At 42.7% G+C, this 17,869-nt stretch overlaps 1 protein-coding gene across 2 annotated transcripts in view; it reads left to right on the forward strand.

Annotated features, from left to right (window-relative positions):
- Positions 1-17,869, forward strand: part of KCNH1 (potassium channel, voltage gated eag related subfamily H, member 1) — a 468,531-nt gene that overhangs the window by 337,482 nt on the left and 113,180 nt on the right. For both annotated transcript variants that reach the window (XM_011975802.1, XM_011975801.1), the window contains exons 8-9: positions 1,571-1,770; positions 7,976-8,228. In XM_011975802.1, coding sequence (XP_011831192.1) covers positions 1,571-1,770; positions 7,976-8,228 — 453 coding nt within the window. The remainder of the gene's footprint in view (positions 1-1,570; positions 1,771-7,975; positions 8,229-17,869) is intronic.

Below are 17,869 nucleotides of genomic sequence, written 5' to 3' on the forward strand. Positions count from 1 at the left end.
ATGGGATTTCTTTTGGGAGGAATATATTCTAAACTTAGATTGTGGTGATAGTTGCACAACTCTGTAAATATACTAAAGACCGTTGAATTTTGTGGTTTAAATGGATACATTTTATGGTGTATGAATTATATCTTAATAAAGATGTTAAAGAGATTACATACTGTACGATTCTATCTCTATAAAATTCTAGAAAATGAAGGTTAATCTGTGGTGCCGGAAGAGAGATCAGTGGTTGTTTGGGGATGGCAGGTGGAAAGCAGGTGGGGATGGGAGGGAGGGATTACAAAGAGGCATGACATAGCTTTTGTCGGTGATGGATATGTACACTATTTTGATTGTGGTGATGGTGTTATTGGTGTACATATGTCAAAACATAGCAAATTATATACTTTAAGCATGTACAGTTTATTATATATCAATAATAACTCATCTTTTAAAAAGCCAGAGCAAAAATGTGTGAAATTTGACAAATACCTATTAAGCACTGGTATAGTGTTAGATCCTAGAGATAGAACGGCAAGGAAAAGAAGGGTTCAGTCTTCAAGCAACTCACACTGTCAGGGAATAGGCAAAGAAAGAAGCACATGATTGCAAAATGGTGTCATATGAGTTCTGTAGAAATATGCCTGGTAAATCATGGTCGCACTTGTGGTGACAGATGGAGGGCAGAAGGTATTTAGGAAGACTTCCTGGAAGCAGTAGCTGTTGAGCTCAGCATTGAGCAATGGAAGTTAGAGGTAGAAGGTGGGATTTTGTAATAACAGAATGATCCTTCTTCCTAATGCAAATGTAGGGGGAGCTGTAGTAGCACATAGTACATACTTGTTATGTCTCAAAGGGGACTTGATTTTATTCTTACCATATTAAAGCTATGTTTTTCCCCAGGAGCCACATCACAGTGAAGCAGATCGGTGCACTAACAATAAGTGCAAAACAAGGATATAACATCCTTCACTGCCCTCTGCAGACTTGCTATTATTTATTTATTTGTGATTATTTATTTAAGGCCTGTCATTCCTGCTCTGTTTTTAGCTCTGTGAGGACCAGGTCTGACTGTTTATTTACCATCCTGTCCTTGGCAGGTAGCATAGTGCTTGGCACATAGCAGAGCTTGATAAAGATCTTTCACCGATGGGTTTGGATTTTGACTGGTATGGAGCACATAGGCACACATTTGACTAGTGACCTCAGGCATGGCTCAAACTTTTTATGACAGAAGGTATAAAATGAAGCAGTACAACTCACCCCCGCCCCCGCAACCCACTGCCTAGCCCCCACTGCTGTGTCTTAGTTCTGTCCCCAGCCATGCCAGCTCCCATCCACCCTAACCCTGCCTCCCGCAGGTTTCTCCTAGTAGCTTGGTGTTAGGAGGCTCTTTCTTTGCATCCATGCCCCAGAAGCTCCAGGTGAGAGGATCTCCTGAGAACAGTCAGGGCAGTCTGCACTGCGGGCGGGAGGGGGAGGCAGCTCTGGCCAATGGCCTACTCTGAGCAAGCTGAGCATTCTGGAACCCTGGCTTAGGGACCACTCACGTGTTATTTCTTCTCCTGCTCCTCCTCCTCACCTCTAGCACTTCTCTATGCCACCATCTTCGGAAATGTGACGACCATTTTCCAACAGATGTATGCCAACACCAACAGATACCATGAGATGCTCAACAGTGTTCGAGACTTCCTGAAGCTCTACCAGGTGCCAAAAGGATTGAGTGAGCGAGTCATGGATTATATCGTGTCCACTTGGTCCATGTCCAGAGGCATTGACACAGAGAAGGTAAGGAGGCTGAGGAGCTCAGGGAAATCATTTGTCTCTTGCTTTCCCTAGGGGTGTTGAGGCTTGCCTAGGACAGTGGATCTCAGACCTGGCTATGCTCAGAATTCACTTGGGTACTTTGGGGTTCCAGGTCCTACCTCCAGAGGTTTTGTTTACTTCTAGATCAGCCTTACTCCAAGACCAACAATCAAAAATCATTAATTAAGAAATTAGAAAAGCAGGGTGTATTTCCTGGAGAAGAGAGGAGCTGGAAGTTTAACTGTCCAGGGTAGAATTTCCCAAACTTGGACGATGATAAGAATCAGGGCCATGACTAGAGAAGGGAGATCAGTATTGCCAATTTTCTTTTTACCCAGACTTGAAGATAGGACAGCACTGTTACTGATCTTGTCTTCATTCAAACTTTCGGTATTTTGTTCATCATGGATTTTTTTGCATTAACCTTGATTTAAAAAAAAATAGCATTAAACTATGATTTATCTTGATTACTGACTTTTTTGGCATTCCCTTAATTTTATGTGCCCAAGGCTGTTGCCTCACTTAGCTCACCCTCATCTTGACCCTGATAAGAATCCCATGATGTCAGGCCAGATGCAGCAGCTCATGCCTATAATCCCAGCACTTTGGGAGGCCGAGTCAGGTGGATCACTTGAGGTCAGGAGTTTGAGACCAGCCTGGCAACATGGGGAAACCCCATCTCTACTAAAAATACAAAAAATTAACTGGGCATGATGGCATGTGCCTGTAGTTCCAACTATTCAGGAGGCTGAGGCAGGAGAATTGCTTGAACCCAGGAGGCAGAGGCTGCAGTGAGCCAAGATAATGCCACTGCACTCTAGCCTGGGCAACAGAGCAAGACTGTCTCAAAGAAAGAATTCCATGATGTCATCATTAAAAACAATCCCAGCCCCCATCCCAGATCTGTGGAATGAGAAGTTGGGGGAGGTGAGGGAACATTTTTAATAAGTGCCCTTAAAAACTATCCCAGCCTTCACTGGATCTATGGAATGAGAACTTAGGGGAAGTGAGAGAGCATTTTTTTTTAAGGAGTTACTCTTTTTTTTTTTTTTTTAAATTATACTTTAAGTTCTAGAGTACATGTGCAGAACATGCAGGTTTGTTACACAGGTGTACATGTGCCATGAATTTTTAACAAGTGCCCAGGCAACCCTATTCACTAGACAAGTCCAGGAAACAGTGATCAAGAGTTTGTGCCTTCATCATCAATTGACTTGACCAGAACATCAATTAGGCATCTCTCTGGTTATTTGTTTTCCCACCTGTAAAATGGAGAGGGTGATAAATTCCTATTGTTCTCTAACGGTTGTATCATTCTAGATGCATTTCAATAGAGTAATGAAAATTTGGTGGTACTGGAAATAATACAGAAAACATACAGTGGACTTCCTATTATTAACTTAAGAATTTTCTTTGCATATTTTCTATAAAAAAGATTTAATCTCAGATCTATTGAGATTAAATCCATTCTCAGTGAGATTCGTTCTCTGCTTCTCAGTCTTTATCAAGTCTGTTTTTTATCACCAGTCTGTAAGTACTCAGGGCATACTGATTCTTTCAACTGTTAGAATGAGGAAAACAGAAAGATAACACGATTGCAAAAATACCTAATGACACATTGCAAACCAAATTCAGCTGGCTTTGGGATCAGCTACTTATGTTCCTAGTCTTCCTTCATTAGAATTGTCAGTTGAGAGTTGACAGTTTAAAAAGAAAAATTGAGCTGAATTTAATCCTCAACTTGAACATTACTTTGGTTTTGCTCACTATTTGTCGTGATAACCATAACGCCACTACTACAACCTCAGCTACCATTTATTGAACATGCATTAAGAACAGATATTTGTTTTGCTTCTTCTATATGTCTGGTCTTGCACTAGTGTCTCATGTAGCCTCCACAGCAACCCTGTTACCCTATTGAAGGGGGTAAGCACAAGAGGCCCGATTCATTTTGCTAACTGCCCCTGGTCACAGAATAAAGAATGGCAAAGCCAGGATTTGAACACCATTTTGTCTGACTTCAAAGCTTGTGCTTTTCCTACTATTACTTAAAAAAATTTAAAACATGTACTAGAGAGAAGGAGGATGAGTCCCAACAGAGTCATTCTAATTTCTTGGATGGGCAGGGCATCAGCTGGGGCTGAACTTAGTGGCTGCCTTTGCCAACCACCTGCCCCAACTACGCCTGTTGTTTCTGCTGTGTTCTCGCAACAATGCCTGTAGGTTCTGTGGGTTCCTGGCAGCTGATGGAGCAGAAAGGAACTTTGATCTCTCTGCCCTAGGGCTCCTTTTCCCAGGCACCAGGATGCCTTTGTAAGTCTGGTTGTCTGGAAAGAAGCCCTTCCCCCCGCTCGCTGTAGGGCTGGCTGGGTGGCTGCCCATGGGAGACAGCACCGTCAGCATTTGCTCTCTCTTACTCTCCCTGCAGATCTGTCCTGCAGATCTGCCCTCACTTTCCTGAAGGGCTTTGGGATTTACCCCAGCTCCTGGTCCAGATGGAAGAGGGAATAGCCGTGGACCCAGCTCACTCTGGAGCCCAGTCTGTCCCGGGCTGGCTGCTCCTCTGGGCAGGAGCTTGTGGCAGGCAACTGCTGGGGAGAGAACCAGTCCTGTCGTCCTGTACCTTTCCACATCTGCCCCTCCCCTCCAATCTAAGTCAGAATGGTCAGTGATAACCAGGGAGCCAGGGCATGTGGGTGGTAGTGCTGGGATACCCCAGTTTTACCAGCTATTGGCTGGTGACTTTGAACACATCGCTTGTCTCTCTCCAAGTCTGTTTTTATGTCTATACACATGGAAACATGATCTTTAAGACTAGGTGACCTCTAAAGCCCTTTTGGCTATGACCTTCTGGACTTCAAAGCCTCCCTGAAATTGCTGCTGCTGCTGCTGCTGCTATGATGACAACATCAAAAATGAGAGCTCACAGGCATTGAACACTTGTATGTGTCAGGCATTATACCAGGATGTTCCACACAACAGCTCATGGAATCCTCAGAAGAATTCTATATGAAATTTCAAAAAAATGAAAACATGGGGAGAGGAGCTAACTATTGCCTCACATTCATGCATCTAGTGAGTGCTGAGGCTGGGACGTGAATCCAGTTCTACCTGATTCTAATGCCTCTTCTCTTACTTAGGACTCCTGTTCTGCCTAGCCTGGAGGAAATTCCACATTGACATCTCCCTTTAGCCTTTGAGACCTTCAAGGAAGAGTAAGGATGGTCTCTTCTCAAAACCTAGCAGTATGAAAGGTGGCCAGAGCCGGGGAGGGTGGCTCTGGGGTCTCAGAGTTGAGACCTCCCCACTCCACTCAGAGAAAGGAATTCCAGACACCCCACCCACCTCAGTGTGGAGCCAATAGATGGGAAGAATGATGGAAATGACTGATGGCTGTGACAGTTTGCAATTTCTCCCCTCCAAGTTCCCTCACCTGCTCACACTGTACTCTCCGTTGGCTCTGGGAACAGTGCCCAGAATAAAACACTGTCTCCATGCCAAGGCCTCATTCCCTAGCAGCCTCTTCCAGGGAAAGAGTAAAGTCTAGCCCAGGGGAAACCATGTATTTAAAGGTGAACTCACCTGGAGAATAAGTCTTGGTTCCAGACTACTGGGCACAGTTTTGACATGGCGTGCGAGTGCGTCCCATTATCTAGTGATCTGCTCAGAGAGAAGAGGAACTAAATTAAATCTGCATTTCTGCAGGAGTCTGTTTTGAATGAGCCTTTTAGAAGTAAGTCCTTAGCAAGTGCTCCGCCCAAGCATTAGTATTCTGAATTTTCCTCTCTGCCTTGGTCTGTCCTGTGTCTGTACTCCCAGAGGGCATGCTCACTTGCTGGGCATCCTGCAATCCCAGATCAAGAATGCAGAGGTACACAGGGCAAGGGCATCTGTGCTTTCCGAATCCCCTACTGGGGTCAGGCTTTGTCCCAGGCTGTGTACTGGTAGATATAATTTCATTTAATCTCACAAGTCAGTGTTAACAGTCTGCATTTGATAGGAGAAAGGAAAGTGTCACCTGGAGGGGAAGGAGCTGGGATTTCAACTCTTTGACCTCTTTCCACTGCTGTACCTCCAAGGAGAGCACAGGGGCACCTGAGGGGGTGGGGATGTAAGTGAAGCCATCGGGGGTGAGGTGAGGTTTGAGCTGGACTTTGAAGGAGGCTGAAAGTCTTCCAGCTTTGGGGATGAGCAGCAGATACAGTAGCAAATGGCTTGTGCTAAGGCAGAGAAGCAGGGGTGGGAAAGTACCCAGAACCTCAAGGAAAACGTCATCACTGAACATATTTGATTTTATGCCCCTAGCTTTGCTTATAAGCTAGGATGGGAGAATGGATTATTTTAGAAACACTTCTGATTTCTCTGGAGAAGTTTGCTTGAAGGTGTCCATACTTAATGCTTGCTATGTAAGGGGCCATGCAATGTTTTATTGCAAACATTTAGTCCAGAGAAATATTTCTCCCTCTAGAAAAACCTGTAAATTTTTAATTTTTTCAGAAGATGAGACCTGCATAGCCTCCTCCAGCTTTCATTTTGCTTGAATTCCAAGATGCTGCCGAGATGTTGATAATAAAATTACAAGCCTTTTTTGGGGGGCAGCTGCCTAGTATAGGAATTGGTTGGGATCTAAACCAGGCTCTGATGTCAAGCTATCTAGTTTGAAACCCCAGGTGTGCCATTTCCTGGCAATTTTGGGCAAGTTATTTATCTTCCTTGTGCCTCAGTTTTCTCATCGTAAAATGATATAATAATAACACTTATACAGTTTATGGGAGGATTAAATTAGCAAATGCACGTAACAGTTTAAAATGTAAAATCATAACCCTGTTCAACTTTGCCTATCCTTCTTTCCTTTTTTTATTGTTTTCTTTAAGCACATACCACTAAATTTTATTTATTTTGCTTATTATTTGTCTCCTCCCATTAGATGGTAACTTATATGAGGGCAGGGAGTTTTGTCTTTTTTTATTTTTATTTTTTTACTGCTTCATCCTCAGAGCCTAGGATGATGCCTGGCATACCATAATGTGTGTGATAAGTATTAAATGAATGAATGATTCTAAAGTGCTTAGCAACGCCTGCCACTCAGTAAGTGCTTAGTAAATGTTACTTTATATCTGTCTTTAAATAACACCCTATATTCAGTCCATCAGCAAATCATATCCATGCTACATTAAAAATCTTTTCTAAATTTAACTGCTCCTCCCTGGCTCTCCTGCCAGCATCCCAGTCAAAGCTTCCCTCACCTCTCACCTGGACAGCTGCAGGAGGGACCTAACTAGATTCCTTTCTAGACTCTTGACACCCTGTAGTCAGCACTCTCTAACATCACTCTGTAGCTTCAATGATCTTCTTCAGATGTAAGTCAGGTCATGACATTCTCCTGCTCAAAAATCCTCCAGTATTTTCTATCATACTCAGAGTAAAACCCAAGGCTTATTACACCTGAAAGTCTCTTGTACTTCGTGTTGTCTTTGATCCTCATCTCCTGCCCCTTTGCTCTCACTCCTTTTGGCCATTGCTCAGGCTCTCTTAGGGTCTTTGTGTTTGCTATCTTGCTGGGATGTTTTTCTTCACATGGCTCACTCTGGCCCTTATGCAGGAGTCAGCTTGTTACCTTCCGGGCCAGGTGCGGTGGCTCAAGCTTGTAATCCCAGCACTTTGGGAGGCTGAGGCGGGTGGAACGCAAGGTCAGGAGATCGAGACCATCCTGGCTAACACGATGAAACCCCGTCTCTACTAAAAGTACAAAAAATTAGCTGGGCATGGTGGCAGGCACCCGTGGTCCCAGCTACTCAGGAGGCTGAGGCAGGAGAATGGCGTGAACCTGGGAGGCGGAGCTTGCGGTTGAGCTGTGATGCCACTGCCCTCCAGCCTGGACGACAGAGTGAGACTCTGTCTCAAAAAAAAAAAAAAAAAAAGTCACCTTCCCAGAGAAGTCTTCTCTGACCACTAGTCTGCAGGAGTCCTACTTACTCCCAGTGCTGACTCTCAGACCCCTGTCCTGAACATTCAGCACAGATTTTTTTTAGAAACTATCTGTCTCATCTATAAGAATATAAGCTCCATAAGGGCAGGAACTTTGGTTAGAAGAGTGTAGTCTGGTGTAGTGGATGTTGCTCCTCCCCCCGAAGTGCTGAAGGCCACAGTGAGGACCCTCACACTGTTTTTTTCTGTGCCTGGCTAGGTCCTGCAGATCTGCCCCAAGGACATGAGAGCTGACATCTGCGTGCACCTGAACCGCAAGGTTTTCAAGGAGCACCCAGCCTTCCGGCTGGCCAGTGATGGCTGCCTCCGGGCACTGGCCATGGAGTTCCAGACGGTGCATTGTGCCCCAGGGGATCTCATCTACCATGCAGGAGAGAGCGTTGACAGCCTCTGCTTTGTGGTTTCTGGCTCCCTGGAGGTGATCCAAGATGATGAGGTGGTGGCCATCCTAGGTAGGTGTTGGCTTTGCTGGATGAGCAGAGGTACCTGGGGTTGGCTTAGCTACTGGGCAGCTCAATGCCACTGCTGCCTTCAGGTAGAGATTGCTTCATAAGGCAGGGCCAATTGCTAATATTCACTTATCTATCCAACAAACAAACAGCGAGAGCCTGTTTGGCACAAAGCCAGTCGCTGTTTGATGTCTGGAGTACTTCAATAAGAAAAATGGGTTTTGTCCTCAAGGGGCTCCCAGTCTACTGTAGGAGACGAACAAATAAGCAGACATTCACAGTACAATGGGAGGCACATCTAACCCAGTATTCAAGTGGGAAGTCTTCCTGTACCTATGCTAAAACTTAAAAATTGAGAATGAGTTAGCATGGAGAAGAGAAGGGATGACGTATCCTAAATGTGTCACATCCTTTCAGAGGGAGAAATTCATGACTCACTTGGGGAACTACAAATTATTTAGTGTGGCTGGAGCACAAGAGGGGACATGGTAAGATGTCAGACTAGGGAGGGAGTGAAGCACTAGTCAGATCGTGGCAGACTCTGGAAGCCACATTAGGTGACTGGGATTATTTGGGGGAGCCAATGAAGAGCTGAAAGCAGGGGAGAGGCATGATGAGATTTGTACTTTAGAAAGATGACAGTAGTTGCAGCTTGGGGAGTGGATTGAATGGGGAAGGCTGGGGTAAGGAGACCAGGTGGGAGGCATGTTATCTAGAGGCAAGTTGATGGTGGCCTGAACTAATACTGTGGCAAGCAGATGGAGAGAAACAGATGGAGTTGAGATATTCAAGAAGTAGAAGCAAGAACCCAATGACAGATTTGCTGTGGCGGGGAAGGAGGAGTCAACGAGGACTATAGGTTTTCTCACATGGATAACAGGGAAGCTGGTACACCATCCACAGCAATAGAGAATGTGGGAGGAGGAGCAGGGACGCGGGGGAACGTGTTGGTAATCAGGGCATTGAGCATCAGTAGCTTTTAGGAAATGTGTCTGGTTTTCTGAGCTAGCCAGAGAACAGCTCTTTATTGGTGGCATATCTCTAAGGGGGCAAGCCATCATCATAATAATAGCTATCATTTATGGTCATCTATTCTGTGCCATTTGACACACAGCATTTGACACACAGATACTCATTTCACCCTTACAGTAACCCTATGAAATGGTTTTATTATCCCCATTTTGTAGATGAGACAATTAATGTTCAAAGAGGTTAAGGAAATTTCCTCATGGCTGATGAAGTTCATGAAACCAGCATTTCAGAGTCCCTCTGACTCCAGAACCTCTGCTTCAATCCAAAATGGATTACAAAATGTAATACTGCAATTCTGATGATAATTTTTTTTTTTTTTTTTTTTTTTTGAGTCGGAATCTTGGCTCTGTTGCCCAGGCTGGAGTGCGGTGGTGCGATCTCGGCTCACTGCAAGCTCTGCCTCGTGGGTTCATGCCATTCTCCTGCCTCAGCCTCCCAAGTAGCTGGGACTACAGGCCCCCGCCACCATGCCCAGCTAATTTTTTTTGTTTTGTTTTTGTTTTGTTTTGTTTTGATTTGATTTTAGTAGAGATGGAGTTTCACCGTGTTAGCCAGGATGGTCTCCATCTCCTAACCTTGTAATCTGCCCGCCTTGGGCTCCCAAAGTGCTGAAATTACAGGCATGAGCCACCACGCCCAGCCTCTGATGATAATTAATGTAGTATGCTGGCCCATTAAGTTGCCAGGTACTGGTAGAGATTGTAAACGTGTTTTATCTTTTACAAATGATTTATTAGAAAACTGAGGCCGGAGGAGATTAAGTTATGCTGAAGTTAGAATTGAGATTCAAATTACAGAGAGACATTAGATAGTGTTATTTTAAAAAAGAAAGAAAGAAAGAAAAAGAAAAGCCCCAACTTTGTTCCCGCTTGACTTTGGAGCACACAATATGTAGCTTCCTTCTTGTTTTTTTGGCCCTAAGCCAAGTGGCTCTCTTGATTACATTTGGCTTAGGTTAACCTAAGGATGATTTATGTTCCTTCAGCATACATTGGCAGATGGTCAGAGGGGGCGTGGGATAGAAATTGGGTGGGGTGGTCGGGTGCAGTGGCTCATGCCTGTCATCCCAGCACTTTGGGAGTCTGAGACGGATGGATCTCTTGGGTCCAGGAATTTAAGACCAGCCTGGGCAACATGGCAAAACCCTGTGTCCACAAAAAATACAAAAATTAGATGGGGGCATGGTGGTATACACTTGTGGTCCCAACTACTCAGGAGGCTTAGGTGGGAGGATCAGAAGCAAAGGTTACAGTGAGACATGATCACATTGCTGCACTCTGGCCTGAGGCCTGAGTGACAGAAGGAGACCTTGTCTCAACAAACAAACAACAACAACAACAAAAAACAAGCAAAAAGAAATTGGGTGGGGAATGGAGGCTGAAACTGTTTGCCAAAATAAGTGTTCTAGATTCCATGGTATCCATTGAACTCTGCAGACCAGGGTTACTCTGTTCCTTGCCCCCTTTTCACAGAGAAGCGAGATTCAACTGTGTATACATAGGACTCGTGAAGGTAAAAACCATTGTTTTAGTATGTCTGATATGAAGGAGCATTTTTCTCTACCTTTAATACTCATCAGTTTCCTTGATAAAGAGGAATTTCTTTTATTTATTTATTTATTTATTATACTTTAAGTTCTAGCATGCACGATAAAGAGGAATTTCCACTGGTGGTCATAGCCATGCTTTTATGTTTGCCTGGCTGAGATGAGCACCTGTTAACTAGCAAGCAATACTTTAAGTTTGACCTTTGACTTAACCCTTTGATAAGGGCATCTTTCACTCATCTTCCCACTGATAACTGACCATATGCCTTTCCATGTAGCTTTCGTGACTCACCACACACAGCTACACTTCTAGGAGTTGGTTTGAACACCTAGACTTAGGCATAGAGGCATGACGGAGCTAAAGAGGGGTGGGGGAGACAAACAGCTTCCTAGCCCCTTCTCATTTCCTTTCATCCTGGGCTTCTTGTGAGGAAGAAACCAGGGCTTGATTTATTGTTGAATTACTTGACCTTGTTGACTGCGTCTCTAAATCTAGCCCTCTACTTTGGGCCTTCCCGGGCATTCTGCCTGCTCTAGTTAGCAATGTGGACAGGATCTCTGAAATAGCTCAGCAGCTTTGGATTCAAAGTGGTTGTTGCCTTCAAGCTGTCTACACTAGAAAAAGCTTCTCCACTTTGTCTCTAGGAGCCAGACTGGGTCTGAAAAGTAGGTCCAAACTCAATATTCTAAATAACTTATCAGATTTCAAGGGGCTCTTATTCTCTAAAACGTCGAGACAAGTCCTTCGAGTCAACCTGAGCTCTGGACAAAGAGGCATAAGTGACTCTAAGCTGTTGGCTCCCTGGAAACTTAAATTTAGAGTTTTGTTCTTGTTGTTTTTCTATAATTAGCATATCTTTGGTCAATGGACTGAAATCAGTTTTTTCTTGCGAGGGGGTTAAGCATCAAATGGGCATTATAACTATATTGTCTGTTGATGCCCTTCAATACAATTCAACCAAAATGCATTGAACACCTGCTATCCGCCAGGCACTCTCATAGGGGTGGGGATATAGCAGTGGACCAAACATTAGTCCAGCCTCCTACAAGTGGAGGGGGCTGACAGTGGAAAGACAGCCATTACTCTGCATGATTAGCATTGACATAGAGAGAATGCAGATATTCTAGAGGATCACTGGATGAGCAATTATTGAGCAGCTACTGTATATCCAGTGCTGTAAAGAGGACAGAAAATATCCAAGTAATCCTTAGTTATCACAAACAAGAGGTTTTAGAAAAAAACGCCAGAGCTCATCCATCTCGCTGTCTTGCTCTTTGTCCTGTTATTATCAATTCACTCATTTACATTCTGCTAATTTGCCCCCTCCTTCCATTTCTAATATTCCACTCACATTCTCTGTTTAATTTTAGCACAGATGCCAAGAACAAAGACAAGGGCCAGTACTCATGACTGAGTGTGTTTAGTTTGTATTAAAAATAAAGCCCTTCTAAGGAAAGTCTTTTAAAGAAGAGTGTTTTTCAAACTTTTGTGACTGGAACCTGCCATATGAAATGTATATTACATTGCAAATGAATACATATACAAGTGCACACACAGTTATACGCAGAATTTGATACTTCTCTTGCTATGTGAGTTGCAACCTGGTATTTTCTATTAGATAATGTTCTCTTTCATTAAAAAAATGACCATCATGACCCACTAAATTGTTTTCCTGACCTGATCACAGTCTGCAGTTTAAAACGTGGTCCCACAAATCTAGATGATATTCTCTGAGGACAGAGAACATATCAGAAATCTCTTATGATCTCCTGTCCCTTTACTCTTCTCTCTGCCTTAATTTTGCATGAAATCCTTATATCTTTTTGGAATTCCCTTAGAAATCATTTAATGGCTTCTCAAATCTAGTTTCTTGGCTCCTTGAAATAAATTTGAGATTTTCACATGTGCATTTTGTTTATTAGATTTTAAAAAGTAATTTAATTTTTTATAGATATCAATATTAAAAGGTAGAGATACCATTTTTCCCCTATCCAAGTAGTACTAGTAGCATCTGCATGTAAGTGGTTATCTTGGTGTTCTGTGTTACCGTGTGACTCAGCAACATAGATGAGTCATGGACTAGCATCTGGGCTGTGCATAAGTGTGTTAAGTATCTCCCTGCATTTCCATCTTATAAGTGCAGTATTTATATGATCTCCTTTCACTGCGATTTAGTGTCCCCTTAGTAATGTTTATGGGTTTTGCATTTTAATACTCAATTTGTATTTTCTTTATGGATCATCTTGTGTTTTTCCATTTTGTGGATTTTTTTTTTTTTTCCTTGGGGCAAACAGAAGTATTTTGGTCAGGCTGCATCAAGCAGTAAAAAGAGTCCTGAAGCTAGAGATTTAACTCTAGTCTTGGTTCTGCTATAACTCCTTGCAGGAGTTGCCACTAGCTGGTTAAGAGTCTTCAAAGGCCTCCTGTGTTTCCACTGAGCCTGTCACACTGCATCAATTGCATGTTTACTCCCCACTCTCCTGTGAGCCCCAGACTCTTTGATTTCATATCTCTGGCACCTAGCACATGGAAAGCACCAGAGGCTATTTTCTGAATAGAATGCAATTGAAAGGAAGGCAGAGGTTAGGCTGTGAGGAGCCCCACAGTCCAGAGTAAGACTTTCTCTTATGGGGATAAGGACCCAGAGAGAGTTTTAGAAAGGGGGTTGACAGGAAGATTTGGGTTCCACAAATACAGAGGCATGGAGACTAGCAGAGAGGCTCAGGAAAAATGGTGAACCCCTGAATAAGGAAGTAGAAGGAGAGCCAGAATCTACAGATATCAGGGGAGGGAGAACCTCTGGGATGTGGGAGGTGAGGACAGGGAATAGTTTCCGGAAGTGACTGGAGAAGTCAACAGGGCCAGAGGAGGAGGAAGTGAAGGAGGAAAGAAGATGGGTCTATTTTGTTCAGTTTGCAGTGTCTTTTTGGAACAGGTCTAGGTATGGCTTTCGACTACGGGAAACTCTCTTCTTGATTTGTGGATGGGCCAAAGTCTGCCAAGAAATGGGAAGAGCCATGGGGAAGATTGATGAGCAGGCCCTGGTTCATGTGGCACAGATCTTACTTGCAGTCCTGTCACTATTGAGTTAGGACTTATATGTACATAAAGGCATAAATGCTTGTTCATGGATGAAATCTTCTTTATTTTATTTACTTATTTATTTTTAGAAGGACACCTCCTTGTCACAGTTCCTAATTTGGAAGGTACTCTCATTTTTGCTTAGTTAACTTCCTTGGGTTCATTGACCTTATTTGGATATTACTGCAGCATCTATTTATTTAGCAATCACCAGAGCATAACATGGTTTTAATCTCTTTGGGGGTACAGAGAAAAATCTTGTCTTGGAGGAATGTTCCATTACATGGGATGAGACAAATGCATGGCTAGTGGCAATAAGTAACGTGGGTACCCTTTTCTATAGACTTCTTGCAGTGAGCAGGGAAATGCTCATGCAGGAGGTAGAAGTTGAATTGGGCTTGGAAGGACAAGTAGGAGTTTTGTAGTCTGAGTCTGAAAGTAGAAAGTACAGCACGGGCCTCCAGAGGTATTAGAGAATACATGGAAAGGCATGTGGCATGTTCAGGTACCAACGTGAGAAAAGCAGACTGAGCAGCCTTTCCATGAGGCCAGTGGTTCTCAACTATAGTGAACACAAAACTCAGCTGGGAAACTTGTTCATCATGCCAAGCCCCATTTGTTCCCCACAGGTTCTGAATCTATAGCCCTAGCCCCAGAGGTGATTCCATGTATGTGGTTGGAGGACTGCGCTTTGAGAAACATTGCTTTAGGCAGTTATTGCTTGATGTTTTTTGTGGAACGGGATGAGATGATGAACATGGGGAAGCAACTAAGGCAGGGATGCACTGGGTAGGAGACCTTTTATTACATTAACCTAAACCACATGAAATGATCAATTCTCCACTTTTTTGACATACCACATGGAAGGATCAACTTCCCAGTGATCTGTATAAGAGGCCTAGAGTAGCAGCTCTATGAAGATGGAGTCAAGGTCTGGACAGGTGAGGTAGGGCATTCTAAATGGAAAAGATGATGTGAGCTGAGGCCTAGGGAAGGAAAGTGTTGGGGGTGTTTCATAACCACAAGACAGTTACTTGAGCTGTAGCTGCGAGCCCTACGGGGCAGCAGTGGGATATGGGGCTGGGGAGGCATATCAGGGCTAGTCTATGAGATGAGTTTAAAGGTCAGCATGAGGAACTCAGCAGTGGAAGCCACTGAAGGTGGTGAGTAAAGCATGGCACTATTACAGCTGTGATTTGTAAAGATTATGGATTGAACAGAGAGACCAGGAGGCTGTTAGGTAACTATGGCTTTTAGCAGAAGTAAGGAGTGTTAAGATGCAGGCAGTAAAAATGGAGACAGGAGTAGGGCTGCCAAATATAATACCACATGCCCAGTTTAATTTGAATTTCATGTAAACAATACATAGTTTCTAGTATAACTTTTATCCAGATGTTTCATGGGATATGCTTATGAGTGAAATTATTCATTTATTTGAAATTCTGTTTTAACTGGGTATCTTGTATTTTTATTTGCTAAATCTGCCAACCATAGTTGGGAGAGAAAGGTGCATAAAACATCGTGAAGCAGAGTCTGTAAGGTTGTAAGTAGGATGTGGGGAGCAAAGAGAGGGAAGCAAGAGAGGCAGTTCTGATGAGTGGGGAAATGGGGGCATCAGTGGTAGAAGATGAAGTCAGGAGGAAATGGTGGTGAGAAAGAAAGTGGTGAGCTTCATTTTGACCTGTTACATTTTGCATTTAATGGCCAATAGTGTATCAAAGTGGAGAGTCCAGCAGTGACTTGGACCCTGTGGGTCTGGAATCAGGAAAAGAAACCATGGGTCAAGACAGAAATTTGGGATTTAGAGGAAGAAATATGAAATGCATATTTTAAAAAGACACAGATAGAACATAGGAATATTTTTCTAAATGACCAAGTATTTCAGAGCATTTGAAAGGAATTGGGAAAGCCAGGTGTGGTGGCTTGTGACCATGGCCCCAGCTACTCAGGAGGTTGAGGATCATTTGAGCCTTGGACTTTGAGGCTGTAGTGCACCGTGATCGCACCTGTGAAGAGCTACTGCACTCCAGCCTAGGCAACATAGCAAGACCCTGTCTCTTGAAAAAGAAAGAAATGGGAGTGAAGCCATTCACAATACTCACAAGAAATTTTAAACGATACTAGAAATAAGCAAAGTAAGTAAAATACAGTTTTTAAATGCAATCTGATCTCAGTTATGTGAGGGAAAACCATTCATAGATAAAAGCCCATAGGTGTTTTCACCAACGTGTTATAGTGCATGTCTTGTTTGTGAGGCTTTAGGATATTTTAATTTTTAAAAAATATTTGTCTTTCAAGTTGTCTTTAAAAGAATATATGCTACTTTCTAAATGTGGGGAAAAAATTTGTTTTAATTTTCAAGGGGATATTGAGAAAGTCAACATTACTTCAAATTTCACATTTGTTGGTTATTAGGATATAATTTAGAAGAATGATATTATTTTTCATATAGATGTCTTGACAGCATTTTTTTTTAACCAATTCAATCAGAAAAAAAGTGGCATTTATTTTTGCATCTAGTACCCAACCCCTCCCTCTAAGAGTTCTTCAAAAGAAGGATGGCCAGGCAATGAAGACAGAATGGCTTATCTGACAAAGGTCTAAAGCAACAACAAAAGCAACAATAACTTTCTGTAAACCCTCATTATTTTAGAGGATTGGAGAAGCTAAATCCTTCACAGAGATGCTTCCCAAGATTCTTGTGAGCTGAGTATGGAGAGGAGGGCGTCCCCCACACACTGCCGTCACTGTGGTGCATTGCTCCACAGTGCTCCGGGGACTTGAAGTTGCTAGGTAAATATTGCTGCCACTTGCCATATAATAATGTTGTTTGCTCATGCTTAGCACAAAGGGAGGAGGCTGTGGGTAAGTGTCACCCTAAACACTCCAACCAAGCATTAATACTCATACAGCTGTTCCATCATCTGAAGAGATTAAACTAAGTCTGTACTTTTAGAAAGAAGCTATAATATGAATAATCTAGAACTTCAGAAATACAAAACCACTTGTATCATGTAATGCACACATTATCTGATTGAGAGAGGGTGGAGGCGGAGACCAGGTCTCTTTCCTAATTCTGTGTTTGCTTAAGAAATTTTAAAAATTGGTTTATAGTCCCCGAAGACACTGGCAGTTAGGAAGTTGATTGATCTTTCTAAAGGAAATTTTCATAACTTTATAGTGTCTAGACAGAGAGATTGGTTGAATAATAAATTATGGTAAATTAAGGCAGTTGTTACGATAATGATATGAAGAAGTTTTACTGACATGCAAAATGTTTCAAATATAACTTTAAGTGGGATAAAAGCAGAATATATAGCTATATATATAGTAACCTTAACTAGATCAAAATGCATTTATGAGTAAAAGAAAGATGGAAGATATACCAAAATGTTAACTGAAGTTTTCTGGACAGTAGACTTATTTGTAATTTCTGTTGTCTATTTTTCAACATATTTCAGTTATTTTCTGTAACTCACTTATATTCTTTTATAAATAATCAGAAGGGGAGAAAGCAAAGTTCTCATCCATAGCAATCTTGGAAAATTATCACCTGCTTTCAGTGGAAGATTTGTGTTCTGTTTGCTTGGTGGAGAGATTTGGCTAATTTAATTTTATCTAATTGCAGTAATGAAGAACAGAAGGAGAATTGTCATGAAGTTTCCAAACCATTGCTTTAACTTAACCCTTTATGGCTGAGTCCCCATTCAGACAGAGATGCCAGCCTTGTTTTCTCATGATCAGCATAGTCCCCACAAGGAAGGCTGATGACCCATATTTGGGTGACGTTTTAATACTTTTAGGGACAGCATTTATGTCACAGAGTAATTTCTTTTTTTTTTGTTATACTTTAAGTTCTAGGGTACATGTGCACAACATGCAGGTTTGTTACATATGTATACATGTGCCATGTGGGTGTTCTGCACCCATCAACTCATCAGCACCCATCAACTCGTCATTTACATCTGGTATAACTCCCAATGC

This window comes from Mandrillus leucophaeus, unplaced genomic scaffold (assembly GCF_000951045.1).
Source record: "Mandrillus leucophaeus isolate KB7577 unplaced genomic scaffold, Mleu.le_1.0 Scaffold159, whole genome shotgun sequence".
Lineage (NCBI taxonomy): Eukaryota > Metazoa > Chordata > Mammalia > Primates > Cercopithecidae > Mandrillus > Mandrillus leucophaeus.